The following is a 14,924-nucleotide window of genomic DNA, read 5'->3' as shown; positions in this document are numbered from 1 at the left end:
TTAAAAGGATGTTTAATAGTCCGCCCGCTATTGTTGTTAGGTCTCTCCCGCAAGAGCTCCTGGGAGATGAAGTCCACAAGAGTTTCAATAGTAACATTATAAAAACGCTCTAATTCCGACGGGAGATTCTGAGCTAACTTCCTACCAAGTCGTTTACATTTTCCACAGTTGTTTGGAGTGGCTTTTATGGGGTTTATGAAGTTAGCATGAAAAACCCTTCTAAAGATTCTGCGAAGCTGAATGTCTCTATGGACTCTCGCCCTAAACATTTTTTTGACATTTTTGGGACTCTTAAAGGTGATGTCATTGAATACCCATAGACCGGGCAGAAGTATAGTACAGAGTGCTTTGATTATCTACGGTTGCTCCCTCTAAGCGAGCAGTCTAACTCTACTGTCTATTTATGCTATATAAATATAATAGTATAATTGTGTATTATTCATAATTTACATTTTTTAGGGATGCCAAGGGAACTGAGTAGTGTGGAGCTAGTACATCTGGGCTTCTCATTTGCAATCAGTGGGGGACCTCAAAGAGAGGTTTCTTTTCTGTTCAGCATCTCATTGTCCCCCTCTAATTGCCCAGATTTTAAGAGTTCAGAATAATTTAGTTGTTGTCTAAATTTTAAATAATCTCTGTTTTTCTTATACTGTATTTATACAGTTCCCAAGCTTTCTTCCTTCATTTCCCCCCTTCTTTCTCCATACACACAGCTGCACACATAGGCGAAAACTCTTTTGTCTGAAGCCTACCAGAACTACTGTACTTCTCATTTATATAAGCTACCATACCCAGAAGCTCCAAGCAAGAAAGACAGAGAATGTTTCTTACTCACCATGGGTCTGAACCCACACAGTGGCTATATGGCAGTAAAGCACCAATATTAATACTCTTCCACTCACATTGCTTCTGTGGATGGTCATGCAACAGCACCATCTAGGATAGATGCATAGGCTTTGTTGCGTTGTGGGAACAAAGACTCGAGACCCAGTTGATTTTTATTCTCTTTATTCTCTCTAGAACTGATCATCGGCAAAACCGCGGCAGCCTTTTTTATAGCGGGCTGCTCGTGGCCAATGATGGCTCTTCAAATTTCCCACCGTCCGGACCGACCTATCCAAGGTGAGTATGCAAATATATAACACCCCTCCCCATGTGGTCCAGTCCAACCAATCAAGCCTCCCCTATGTTATGTAGTCACGTAAATAGGTGGGGCTCTTATGGGTTCGACTGGACCTGCGCAATTCAGTCGTGGTTTTGTCTCCGGACTATTTGGATGAGTTCGCTGTTTCTCCCGTTCTCTTCTGTGGAGCCTCCTGGAAGGTAGAGTCAGCCATGCCGCTCCCGCCTGGCCTTTCCGGGCTGGTTGAGTCGGCTCGGCCACTCCCGACAGGAGTGGCTTCTTGATGGTTCTCCGAAGCCTGCTCCAGTCTTTCAAAGTTGTCTTCTTCTTCTATGGTTTCAGGTATGTGTTTGTGATTTCCGATCGGGCTAATGTTAGTATTGGTTGTTGTATCGTTGTTCGGGTTTGTTTTGTTACTTCTCATGCTTGTGGAGGGTCTCCCCCTCCCCTCTCGTTTGTGTTTGAGGGGTCTCCTCCCTCTCTGGTTTGGCTATTTTTGTTTAATATTTGAGGCGATTCCTGTGTTTGTGTAAATTCTTCCCATTCTTCCCCCTGATTGTTAGTGTTTCTCAATGTGGCCCTCGATCTGATTTGGTCTATGTGTCTCCTCCAGCTCTTTCCGTCCTCTGTCTCTACCCTGTATGACCAGGGTCCTATTATTTGGGTTATTGTTGCCAGTATCCACAATGGTTCCCCCGTGAGGTTTTTTGCATAGACTAGGTCCCCTGTTTTGAATGTGCGGTACTTACTGGAGGAGTCTGTTGGCTTTTCAGGGCTATATGTGGGATGTAGTCTGTCTAGGTTAGATCTTAGTTTCCTTCCCATTAATAGTTCTGCTGGGCTTTTATTTGTTGTGGTGTTTGGTGTAATGTGTTGTATACTTAGTAGTTTGTTTATCTTTTCCTGTATATCTCCAGTTCCCAATTTGTGTAGTGTTTCCTTAGTATAACGGACCATATGTTCCACCCGTCCGTTTGTAGCCAGACGTACCGGCGCTGTTAGTACATGCCTTATCCCTTGTTCTGCTAGGAACCTCTCAAATGTTAGTGCCGTGAATTGCGGTCCGTTGTCAGATACAACTAAATCCAGTAATCCATGTATCGTAAAAAGCTTCCTTAGTTGTCTAATAACAGCTTCTGTTGTGGTTGAGTGCATAATGCTTACCTCTAGCCAATCTGAGTAAGCGTCTACCACTATTAAGAACGTGTGTCCTTTAGTTGGTCCTGTAAAATCAATGTGTATCCTAGACCATCGGCCCCTAGGTGTTTCCCAGTCGAGTGCAGGTGCAGAAGGGGGTACAGGTCTAGATTCTTGGCATCATTTGCATGTTGCTACCCATTCCCCAATATCCTTATCCATCCCTGGCCACCATACATAACTCCTAGCTAGGGACTTCATTCTGACAATACCCGGGTGACCCTCATGCAATAATTCAAGTATTTGTTCCTTCAATCTGTCCGGTATGATCACCCTATCCCCCCATACTACACATCCTTTTAAGATAGATAGTTCCGTTTGTCTATTCCGAAACAGTTTAACAGTCTCGTCACTTGCGGTCTCTGGCCACCCTTTACCTACCCAATCTAAAATCTGCGCCAGGTTTCTGTCTCTTGCGGTTTCCCTAGCAATGTCTGTTGCTGTTATGGGTAGGTTTGCCAACGTCTCAATTTGCAGGGTTGATGTAGTTGGTGCAGGATCCTCTTCTAACTCAGGTAGGGGGGGAACGCCTCAGGGCGTCAGCGTGTGTTATGTTCTGTCCTGGTCAGTAGATCACGTTGTAGTTATATGCAGCGAGGATTTCGGACCACCTCGTCTCCGCGGTGATAGTATGTTAGGTGTAGCTTTGTTTCCTGCGAGGATTCCTAAAAGAGGTTTATGATCTGTGACAAGTGAAAAATTTCTGCCATAGATGTACTTGTGGAACCGTTTTACTCCTGTTATTGCGGCCAATGCCTCTCTATCTAATTGGCTGTAATTCCGCTCTGTTTTTGATAGAGTTTTTGAATAGAATGCGATAGGTGCTTCTTTTCCATCGGGTAATATGTGGCTGAGTATGGCACCGATGCCGAATGGTGACGCATCGCACGTTAATGTTAGTGGCAGGGTTTCGCTGTATTGTATTAGCACACAGTCTGATGTAAGTAAGTCTTTTATTCCCTGGAATGCTGTTTCTTCTCATCAGCCCCAGGGCCAGGTAGCTTTCTTATCAAGCAACCTGTGCAGTGGTTCTGCTATCGTTGCTTTCTGTGGCAAAAATACATTGTAAAAATTAATAAGTCTCCAAAAGGCTTGTAAATCTGTTTTATTTTTGGGTCTGGGAGCTTCCTTTATTGCTCTGATTTTGTTTTCAGTGGGGTGGATCCCTTCTTTGTCTATGAGGTATCCCAGGAATTCAACCTTATCGGTGGCTAATTGGCACTTCTCTTTTTTAACTTTAAGTCCCGCCTCTTTAAATTTTTGTAAGACCTCCCTCAGGTGGTCTTTCAGTTGTTCTTTGTCCCTGGCTGATACTAATACGTCGTCAAAATATGGTACCACCCCCTTTATTCCTTGCAATAGGCGTTCCATTAAGCTCTGGAATACCCCTGGGGCCACGCTAACTCCGAATTGCAGTCTGTTGCATTTGAATGCCCCCCTGTGAGTCACAATTGTTTGTGCTTCCACTGTTTCTGGGTCAACCGGCAATTGTTGGTAGGCTTGCGCAAGGACCAATTTCGCGAAGATTCTACCTCCCCCCAAAAGAATGTAAGAGGTGCTGTACCACCGGAACTGGGTATGCACTTTGTTGTAGTACATGGTTGAGGGTTGCCTTGTGGTCTCCGCAGATACATACGGACCCATCTGGTTTAATAGGAGTAACAATTGGGGTTTCCCACCTTGCGTGGTCTATTGTTTCTAATACCCCCTGTGCGATATGTTTATCTAATTGTTCATCAATTTTTGGTTTTAACGCGAAAGGAACTCGCCTCACCTTTAGTCTTATAGGGGCTATATTTGGATTTAAATTAAATGAGATAGGGGACCCTTGGTACTTGCCCAGTTCATTGAAGACGTCCTGGAATTCTTTCATCAGGTTCTCTTCCCAGTCTGTCTCAGTGATGTTGTTTATTCTGGTTACTCCGATTCTTAATGGTGCAAACTATTCGAGTCCCAGTAGACTGGGGCGATCCTGGTCGACTATGGTTAGTGGAAGGACTTTAGTGTGTTTTTTGAATTTAACTTTGAAATGTCCGGTTCCTACTACAGGAATTCTGTTTCCCTGGTAGTCTTTTAGTGTGAGTTTTTGTATTTCTAGCTCTCTCTCTTTTATATCAGGTATTAAACTTTTGAGGGTGTTCCACGATACGAGCCGTAATCCACCTCCATCTCGCATGGCTGATCTTTTATGGTGACTTGCACATGTAACTTTTTCTCATTGATTGAGCTTGAGTGTCCGATAGTTATTGTTTGATGTGTTTCCTCTTTTCTATTGGCTTCTTTCCACCGCTTGTTTCTGCTTTCTTGACTCCAACGGCTCCCTATTTGCCTTTCCCTCTCCCTGGGAGGGGTATTCCATGTCTGTCTAGGGCTATAGTTATTTTTGTTTTGGCATGCCCTAGCTATGTGTCCCCGCCGTTCACAATACCTGCAAATAGCATCGAAAAAATGGTATTCGGAACGTGGATGGTCTCCTCCGCACCCGGCACAACGGAATTCTGACTTCCTTTCCTTTCGCTCCCGTCTACCTTTTTCCGACCGGAGTTGATTTACCTCTTCTTCTTCCTTGTTGTCTTCTGATAGGGATTCGATGTCCTCGTGGTGTGTCCTGGTGGTGAGTTTTTGAGTTTCCTCTGGTTTCTTATTGCGTGTTTGGCTAGTGTCTTTTGGGGCTTCCTTTATTAATTTATTCATTTGTCGCATGGTGGCTACCGATTTTTGTGTTGCTTCCTCTGTGGTGGCTTCTTCTATGGCCTCTGTTAATGTTATTTTAGATCTTGTTAGTAGTCAACCGTGTAGTGTAAGGTCTTTTAATCCGAGGACCACGCAGTCCCTCATGGCCTCATCCATGTGTAGGAATTCGCATGCGCCACTAATGTCTCTTAGTGCTGCAACAAAATCTCCGATGCTCTCGTCTTCCTTTTGGTCACGCCGATAAAATCTGTGTCTTTTGATGAGGCATGAAATGGTTGGCGCATAATGGGCTCGCAGTAATTTGTCTAAGTCCGTCCACGCCATCGTCTTTACATCGTGGGGTGCTGCCAATGCCTTTGCCATTTTGAATACTGCGGGCCCACAGTGGGTGAGGAAGACTGCTCTGTTCCTATGTTTGGATATTCCTTGGAGCTCGCTCCCTTCTAGAAACATCAGGAATCGGTCGATGTGGGATTCCCAGTCTTCAGTTGCTGGATTGAATGGTGCGGGCAGCGAGTTGTTCCCAGCCATTTCGTCTCGCTCAGTCCTTGTTGCCACATGCACAACTGGTCTCCTTTGTCTCAGTATCCCACCCTCGTCGCCAATGTTGCATTGTGGGAACAAAGACTTGAGACCCGGTTGATCTTTTATTCTCTTTATTCTCTCTAGAACCTGATTCCGGTGAAACCACGGCAGCCTTTTTTATAGCGGGCTGCTCGCGGTTCGCGGCCAATGATGGCTCTTCAAATTTCCCGCCATGCGGACCGACCTATCCAAGGTGAGTATGCAAATATATAACAGGCTTCAACTCACAGAGAGCTCCAGCCAGCTGGGTGGGGCATTCTGGGAATTGAAGCCCATGCATCTTAAAGTTTCCCAGGCTGAGAAACACTGATCCAGGATGACTCCTTCCACATTGGAAATAAATGGCGACGAAGACTTCCCGGAGGCTCTTGGGACCTTTTTACATTTAACCTTTTACTGATAAAAGTCAATCACCTTTGCCCAAATTTGACTTTGTGGGATCTAAAGCGACAACTGTGAAGAGTCTTGTGGTATTACTTAGGACTCCTCTTAGTTCATAGATTGAATCGAGTGAATAAGGAACCTTTTACGTAAGTTTTGCCAGTTGTGATCCAGACCATGACTTGCCTTCACTTTTTTGAGGGCTTGATAATCTGGATCTGAGAGGTGATCCTGTGATGAGAGAGAGCATGACGCCAACAACCTGGACAGTGGAATTTCATAGCATGTCATTGCAGCGTGAAATACCCCTTCACATCTGTATAACAATGAAAGTAAAGGCGGGGTATAATTAACAGTCACATCTTCTCTCTCTCTCTCTCTTTTCCTTTTTAATTAATATTTCTTCTGGACTCTAACCAATTGCTGGATGTATTTCCACATTCAAAAGAATGTATGCTATTTTGTTAATCTTCTGTTGTCTGATAAATATTTTAATATGGATTTGGTACACACAAAGCAGAAGTAGGCAAGCTTTTGATAGTTTGGGGGACTGTCTGTTTTTGTTTTTTTGGGTGGAGAGGTATCTAAAGATGGCAGAAGGATGGTTCCAAATGGGCAATGCTATATCATAGATATTGATGGGATTAAGATTTGATTTTTGAGGGGGAGGGAGGCTAGAGAGATTCCTTCCTTCCTTCCTGCCTCCCTCCCTCCCATTTTGATTGAGAAAAATGCTAGAAAACAGTGCCTCTGACTTGGAGAGATTATAGCTGGAATGTGATCCAGAGGCCTCAAATTGGAGCTTTGAGACATCAGGCAATTTAGACACGATAAACTCTTCACTCCTGGTATAAATAAAAACAAAACAAAAAAAATCCCCCCAAAAAAGAAGAGGCCTGCTTCTGTAGTTGTAAATAGAACCTCTGTTTCTCAACTTTAAGCATGTTGGCTGGGGAATTCTGGGAATTGAAATCCATGTATTTTGAACCTGCTGAGGTTGAGAAGCACTGCTCTAAATCAGGGGTCTCCAACCTTGGTAACTGTAAGACTTGTGGACTTCAACTCCCAGAAAACCTAGCTGAGAAACTCTGGGAATTGAAGTCCACAAGTCTTAAAGCTGCCAAGGTTGGAGACCCCTGCTCTAAATGATACTGCATCTCCAACAGAAGTCAGAAGAGAGTCAGTTTCATAAAAAGATATTGATAAAGCTGGACCGGAAAACAATGTGTGCAAGTAAGTCAATACCCTTTTCCAGTTCCCATCACTTTGCAACTTTAACCTTCCCACCCACCCACCCTGTTTCTTTAATCAATTAAGTAATCGTTTGTTCCATTTGTACCAATCATAGATATCAGAAAGAAATTGAATTGCTGGAGAGATTCATGAAGAAGAGAGGTTGATTTATTGTGTGGCTTGTGGCACATGACTGGTCAGAGATGCACATGACAAGGAGTCAGGGAATGGAACAGGAAAGCGTTCAACTCAACACAAAGCAACACAAGAGGGGGAAAAAAAAGGATGAGATGTAATCAGCAGTCACTTCTGTTGCCAGGGAGACTTTCAGATTGGGCTCCACATGCTGAGTTGACTCCCTTTTACTTCCAGCGACCACCAAGCCTGGTTTTTCCAGCACCCTTTTTGCTGTTGAGGAAAAGATATATATGACAACATTATAGCAAACATTTTTGTACAATATTCACACAGAGATGTGTAATTTCTATGTAAAAAGGAAGGAAGGAAGGAAGGAAGGAAGGAAGGAAGGAAGGAAGGAAGGAAGGAAAGGGAGGAAGGGAGAGAGGGAAGAATATTGCACTGAGAAGAAAAGGGAAATAAGAGAACAAGAGATGGAGAGGAGGCAAGAAGAACGGGGAAAATCCATTACACTAAGGATTAAAATTCACCAGACAAGTTGCGCCTCCCAAATCATTGTTGACCATTAATTTGCAAAAGGACTCATCTTCAAATGATGTCTGCTGCCTTTTTCACCTCGACTTATTGGTGCTCAGGTTTTTTAAAAAAATACTCTCACAATATAATATTCTCCCATCCATAGACAAATATTTTGAAGGGGAAAAACATCTTCCTATTGGGTAATTCAAGGTGATGAAATACTTGCAGGTTTTATTCCGCTATCATTGCCAACTGTGGGGTGTGTGTGTGTGCTCATCTCCATTTCAAGGCCATTGAGCTAGTCCTGTCCAAAGACATTTCCGTGATCATGTGACCAGCATGGTGTAACGGAGTACTGTTACCTTCCCACTGAAATGGTACCTATTTATCTACTCGCATTTGCATGTTTTCAAACTGCAAAGTTGGCAGGAACTGAGGCGAGGACAGGAGCTCACCCCATTGTATGGCGCTGAGGTCTTGAACCTGGCCTGCTGGCTTTCTAGCTGAGAAGCCCAGTGCTTAACCACTGAGCCACAGCACCACCCTATTGGGTAAATGCAAAAGTGCATATATTTAGTAGAGCTAATAGAGTGTATGATAGGGAAAATGCATTGGAACGTGGGCTTCATCTGTCTCTTTTAAAATAATAGAATGAAGCAGAATAATTTCATAACTCAAATGCAGCTTCATTCACATTTCCATGATGGGACCTTGAAATTGAAACATCTGGATTAGAACAAAGTAATCTGTTCATTTCCACCCTCACTCCCCCAACCCTAAGGCAAACTTTCCCGATTCTGTTGTCTCCAATAGGCAGGACTAAACTAGAGTTTCTCAACTTTGTTGGATGAAGATGCATAGACTTCAACTCTCAGAATTTCCCAGCCAACCTTGAATTGCTGACTGAGGAATTCTGGGAGTTGAAGTCCACACATTTTCAAGCTGACAGGGTTGAGAAACGCTGGACTAAAGCGATGTAGTCTTCAGGCAGCATTAAGGGGAGGAACAATGTTTATCTTCAGGCATCGAGCAGTGCATAGAATAGAATTGAATAGAATGAGAATGACACCCTTTGTAACCAACAAGATCATTTTTCTCACGCCCAAGCAAATCAGAAGGACATTGGCAAGATGAGCCTAATAACTCATAGGAAATTTAAGTTTTCCTCATGAGCAATTCTGAAAAGAATTTCATTTCCCGCAAGTCTTAGCGCTATAGGCTCTGTTATACCTTTCTGTGGCTTTGGGAAAAGTGCCATTGATTAGTCTGTAAGAAACATGCGAAGTAAAAAAAGAAAAAGAAAAAAAGAAAGCATAGCAACCAAAGCTCCTGGTAGTCAGAAATTCTGTAATTGAACAAAGATGTTGGTTTGTCTCGGGACTTGAATTAAAGACAGTATCTAGTTTGGCTCATCTAATCCTACATTAGGAATATCTGTTCCACTGGTAAAAATGCACATGGTTGTGGGTATGAAAATAAGGGGAAGGGGAATTTGAGTTTGAAAAGTTGTTGGATTTATGTCGTTCCCATTCACACACAGGTTACTCACAACTTCTGGGCGTGGCTGATGCGATTATACAGAACGTTGATCTGGAGGGGGAAGATTAACAAAAACAGAATGGAAGTGATGTTTAATATGATTTCAGCATCATAGAAGGCTCCATTTTTAAAAATAACTGGCTTTTAAAGTTTCCTTTTTATATAAGCAACTATAAATAGTTCACCAGGCTTACTCAGTAATGTATCCAAGTAATTCATTTTTTTGGACAGAACTTATGATAAATTTAGCTAAGACTGGCAGTAAGAACAGAAGCCGGGTAGATTCTAATACACACGCAGATATCTGAAAGATGGCTGGTATTATAGTGGGCTGGCCCATTATTTATATATCGGATTCTTTGGTCGTTCTGGCCGATGGACGATGGTGGAGTTAATTGTGGCCTTGAAGTACTTGAGAGAATAGAGAGTAGGTAGCCCTTGACCTACCACAATTGCTGTTGCTAAGTGAAACATTTCTGTTGCTAAGGGAAACATTTGTTGAGTTTTACCCATTTTACAACCTTTCTTGCCGCAGTTATTAAGTGAATCACTGCAGTCATTAAGTTAGTAACATGGTTGTTAAATGAATCTGGCTCCCCCCATTGATTTTGCTTGCCAGAAGTTTACAAAAGGGGAATCACATTATTGTAGCCGTCATAAATATGAGTCATTTGCCAAGTGCCTGAATTTTGATCATGTGACCATGGGGATTCTGCAATGCTCATAAGTGTGAAAAACACGGTCACAAGTCACTTTTTTCAGGGCCGTTGTAACTTTGAATGGTCATTAAATGAACTGTTGTAACTCGAGGATACCTCTGTTTAGACTCTTTGGACTTTCTAAAACAGTTTCTTATTCCACATGCTCTGTTCTCCAACAGGCCTTTCTGTATACAGGTATCCTCAACTTACAACCATTCTTTTAGTGACCATTCTAAGTTACAGCAGCATAAAAAATGAGACTTATGACCTTTCTCCTACCTACGACCATTGCAACATCACCTGGTCACATGATCAAAATTCGGACACTTGGCAATTGATTCATATTTGTGACAGTTGCCATATTCCCAGGTTCATGTGTGATCACCTTTTGCGACCTTGTGACAAGCAAAGTCAATGGGGAAGCCTGATTCACTTAACAAATCTTATTTAACAACTGCACTGATTCACTTGATCCCACGGGTAGGATCCTACGGTTCGGATGTTAAAGTTACAGCCTGTTCACTGAATTGGTATTTCAACCAACTGGCTGGCTCCTCCCCGCCCCTCCTCTCCCAGGAGTCTCCACGCGGCCTATTTTTGATGGAGGTAAGTGCAGGGTCCGTGCAGAGGCTTTGGGAGGGGCCTTCTGTAAGTCCGGAAACAGGCCTGTTTCTGGCTTCCAGTGGGCCTCCAGAGGCTGGGGGAGGCTGTTTTTGCTCTTCCAGAGACCCAGGGGAGGCCTCTGGACAGGGATGGGATTCAAATTTTTAACAACCGGTCCTGTGGGTGTGGCTTGTTGATCATGTGACTGGCTGGCAGTGGCCAACTCTACATCACTCACATCGAGGCACGCATCTCCTCGCCTGGCCTCTCATGACTATGGGGATGCTGCAACAGTCGTAAGTATGAAAAATGGTCATAAGTCACTTTTTCAATGCCATTGTAACTTTGAATGGCTACTCCACACAAGCAAAGTTCCAGCAAAAGAGCGGAAAAAAACTCCAGAGAAGCTCCAGAGACAGGAAGTCTAGTCCTGCCAAGAATGTAATAAGGGTTAACTGAGAGGCAGTTTCTGTATGCAACACCAGAATGTTTCCTTCCTGCCTTCCTTACAGGATTAGGCCAGTAATTTCTTCTAACAACCGGTTCTCCGAACTGCTTAGAATGTTGACAACCAGTTCTAGCGAATGGGTGCAAACTGGTCCTGTGTTTCTCCAGCAACAAGGCCTCCCCCAATAGGAAGTCCCAGCATGTTTTATAGGCATAAAATCAAATTAGCCCCTCCCCCCAAATTAAAGCCTATATTAAACATGCGAAATGGGGGGAAATGGTGGGGGGACTTGCTGTTAGGAAGTACTTTTGTTGCATACCCGGATATGGTGCTGCCTGTATGGACTTCGGCGTTGGTGGGGCACTTGGTATTGGGAGACCTTGCTCCACTGTTGCTTTCCCTTCTCCCCGTGCTGCCATGGCATTTAGAGCAATGCCGCGGCGTTTGGCATAGCCACGCACGGTCAAGCAGGGCTCCTCCCTGCAACTGGAGCCCGGCGGAGACACTGGGCTTCAGGCGCTCCTGTCACAACCTTCCCTTCGCCTTCGAAGGCAAAGCCAATTCTTTTAAAAATGACGCCCTACTACTGGTATGACAAAGCCTCCCCTTCCCAAGAGAGCAGCCCAACCCCACGTCGGGAGGCCAATCTCCCGGGGCCACAGCACAGGATCGGCCCACCCCAGGAGAAGCGCCCAGCTGCCATCCCTGCCTGGCGCCAGGCAGAGCACGAAGAGCTTCGCCTGGGGAGCCCAGAGTAGCTGACAGGCGGGCCCTCCTGCCCGGCAGAGGAGCTCTCACCAAGGCAGCGAGCGCCTCCCCATGGGGCCCTGCGCTCATCCTGCCAGGGCTTCGCCAGAGCCGGGCAGGCTGGGCAGAGCCAGAAAAGCAAGCTGTGGGTGCGCGCCCGCCTGCCAAGTGAAAGAGCCGGGCCAACCCGAGCTTGGCTTCATTCCCAAGTCCCTCCAGCTCGAACCCGAAGGGGCCACTGGGAGAGGCTGCCTGAGGCAGTGATAGCACCCACCCATCGGCGGACAGGGAGGTGAGGCAACGGCAGCACTGCTTCCCTGGCCGATGGGTCTGGCAGAGAGAGCCCAAAGCCACCCGTCCTTTCCACCTCTCACCCAGCCCGTCCCCATCCCCATGCATCTCCAAATGCACCAGCAGCTCTAAATGCTACAGTGGCATGGGCATCAGGCAGAGGCACTCATTCAGTGGGGCTCAGCTTGGAGGAGGACGCAGCGCAGGCCATTGCCTTGCCTCCCTGTCCACGGATGGATGGGTGCTATCACTGCTTCAGGCAGCCTCTCCCGGTGGCCCCTTTGGGTTTGGGCTGGAGGGACTTGGGAAGGAAGCCAAGCTCGGGACGGCCCGGCTCTTTCGCTTGGCAGGTGGGCGCGCACCCATGGCTCGCTTTCCCGGCTCTGCCCAGCCCACACGGCTCTGGCACGGTTCTGGCATGGCCCTGGAGGGATGAGTGGAGGGCCCAGTGGTGAGGCGCTTGCTGCCTTGGCGAGAGCACCGCTGGGCAGGAGGGACCGCCTGTCAGTTGCACTGGGCGCCCCAGGCAAAGCTCTTTGTGCTCTGCCCAGCACCAGGCAGGGATGGCAGCTGGGTGCGTCTCCCGGAGTGGGCCAATCCTGCACTGTGGCCCTGGGAGATTCGCCTCCCCATGTGGGGTTGGGCTGCATCTCTCAGGCAGGGGAGGCTTTGTCGTACCGGTAGTAGGGCATCGTTTTTAAAAGAATTGGCTTTGCCTTCGAAGGCGAAGGGAAGGCGGCGACAGGAGCGCCTGAAGCCGAGTGTCTCCGCCAGGCTCCGGTTGCAGGAAGGAGCCCTGGCTGGCCGTGTGTGGCTGCGCCAAACGCCACGGCATTGCTCTAAACGCCGTGGCAGTACAGGGAGAAGGGAAAGCAACAGTGGCGGAAGGTCTCCCGATACAAAGTGCCCCACTAACGCCAAAGTCAACATCCAAGCCGTCGCTGCCCGCCCACCCAAAGATGCAAGTGGGGGGGGGGAATTAAGCCACCCCCGAAAAGACGGCCTAGCCGTTTTTTGGGGAATCAAAAAAAATAAGGCCTGGCCTTATTTTGTGAGAAACATGGTAGAATCCCCCCCTGCCTCTGGACCAGTGGTGGGATTCAAATATTGCTGCCACTGATTTGCGCCAAATGCATACTTTGCGTGGGCGCAGAGGCGTTTGCGCAGGTGCAGAGGCGTTCTAACTCTCCTCCTGCAAGCCTGCACGATCCCGGTCACTTCAGCAACTGCCGCACGGTACTCTTCTATGCCACGCTAAGCAGCTGCGCTTCAAATTTAGTTGAAAAAAGTGAATATGTGAGCTTGGGCGGGTGGATGGGCGCAACAGCAGAGCGGTGGAGAGAACCGGTTTGATCTCTGCTGCTCATCGCTCCTACCGGCTCACCAGAACCAGACGGAATCGGTCGAATACCACCACTACTCTGGACTTTTTGGGGGGTGAAAACAGCCTCCCACGGGCTCTGGAGGCCCACTGGAAGCTGGAAACAGGAAGTTCTGGTAGGCCCCACCCACCAGGGCCACTCCTACCCAGCAACCGGGCAGCGAACCAGTTGCTGGGATTTTTGAATCCCACCCCTGCTTGTTACCAATGGCAAGAAAGGACTGAAACGGGGCAAAACTCACTTAACAACCGTCTTGTTTAGCAATAGAAATTTTGGGCTCAATTGCGGTTGTAAGTCAAGGACAACTTGTAAACCCTTTATCTTTAAAAAATAAGACTCCAGTTACTTTATTCCATGGAAAGAGATTACAGGGAAAGAAATGACGCTTCTGAAACTTTTTACCATTTGAAAATTTCATTGCATACATAGACCAACACCAAAAAAGGAAGAATTTTAAAAGCAACAAAACCACTGAAATGTTTGATCAGGATACCAGAAGGGTGTGATTAAACACTCTAAGACTGATGAATGGAATTTAACATTAGGATTAAGAGGCACAAAACACAGAATGTAGAAGATGCAGCATTGGAGAAAGGCAGACATTACAAGTTGGGGAACATTTCCGTTTCTCCACCAATGCATTTTATTAACTTGGGAGAAAATTATAGCTTTGTGGCATTTCAGGATGCTCCTCTGAACATGTTGTTTCAGCTTTGACAGCTTCTCCCAAAAGACAAACCTTGCTTTTATCCTTTTCCTCCCCAACCCTTTGTCTTCTCACCTCGTATTTTTGACGTCTGAGTTTCTCCATCAGATCAAACTTCTCTGATTCTAGATGATGGATCCAGTCATGGAGCTCCTTGGCTTTTTCCCTGGAGACACAGGAAAATACGATGATCCTCTAGTAATGCCACACCAACCTTCAGCCTAGGTCTCTATACCAGTGGTCACCAACCAGTGAGCTGGGGACCACTGGTGGTTCATGAGAAAGTTTCGGTGTTCTGCAGAGAAATTCCCTCCCCCCAAAGCAATTAATCCAGGCTGCATGGGAACACAAGGCTGCGCCGCCCACATAGTCTCCCCACCTGCTGGCTCCCCACCCTTCAGCCGAATGCAAACCTTACCTTGAGTTGAGCCATGCGGGCTGGAACTGGAAGGTAAGACCAACAGCGGGGAGGAAAATCTGCTTAGGGTGGCTTGTTGACGCTGGTGGGAGTCGGTCCCATATTCCAGAGTTGCAGCAGTCACAGGACTGGCCTTTGGTCATCCCGAGTAGCTCCGGATGACCAAAGGGCCAGTCTTGTGACTACTGCAACTCTGAAATATGGGACTGACTTTCCCAC

The 14,924-nt window shown here is 46.3% G+C and overlaps 2 protein-coding genes across 8 annotated transcripts in view; one reads left to right on the top strand and one right to left on the bottom strand.

Moving 5' to 3' along the window:
* The first annotated feature begins 61 nt into the window (after positions 1-61).
* Positions 62-6,339, top strand: LOC148124415 (uncharacterized). The gene is made up of 4 exons (XM_087915243.1): positions 62-297; positions 1,021-1,122; positions 5,684-5,792; positions 5,871-6,339. Exons 1-4 carry the CDS (start codon positions 207-209, stop codon positions 5,917-5,919), a joined length of 351 nt encoding a protein of 116 aa, XP_087771369.1. The 5' UTR covers positions 62-206; the 3' UTR covers positions 5,920-6,339.
* Positions 6,340-7,363: 1,024 nt separating this feature from the next.
* TNNT1 (troponin T1, slow skeletal type) overlaps positions 7,364-14,924 on the bottom strand; it is a 47,698-nt gene continuing 40,137 nt past the window's right edge. For all 7 annotated transcript variants that reach the window (XM_087915233.1, XM_087915235.1, XM_087915236.1 and 4 more), the window contains 3 exons: positions 14,363-14,453; positions 9,420-9,460; positions 7,364-7,621 (listed from right to left, as the gene is read on the bottom strand). In XM_087915233.1, coding sequence (XP_087771359.1) covers positions 7,576-7,621; positions 9,420-9,460; positions 14,363-14,453 — 178 coding nt within the window. In that variant the 3' untranslated portion in view covers positions 7,364-7,575. The remainder of the gene's footprint in view (positions 7,622-9,419; positions 9,461-14,362; positions 14,454-14,924) is intronic.

Source organism: Pseudonaja textilis, chromosome Z (assembly GCF_049901715.1).
Source record: "Pseudonaja textilis isolate UNSWEBS1 chromosome Z, rPseTex1.2, whole genome shotgun sequence".
Lineage (NCBI taxonomy): Eukaryota > Metazoa > Chordata > Lepidosauria > Squamata > Elapidae > Pseudonaja > Pseudonaja textilis.
Note: the sequence above shows the minus strand (reverse complement) of the source record. Positions and strands in the feature narration are given on the sequence as shown.

Bases quoted from the DNA above. Each gene is read 5' to 3' on its own strand.
- LOC148124415 (XM_087915243.1), top strand. From the start codon at position 207: ATGAAAAACCCTTCTAAAGATTCTGCGAAGCTGAATGTCTCTATGGAC. The intron at 298-1,020 runs GTGATGTCATTG...TATTCTCTCTAG, and splicing joins CATTTTTGGGACTCTTAAAG to AACTGATCATCGGCAAAACC. The intron at 5,793-5,870 runs GTGAGTATGCAA...TGGGAATTGAAG, and splicing joins TGCGGACCGACCTATCCAAG to CCCATGCATCTTAAAGTTTC.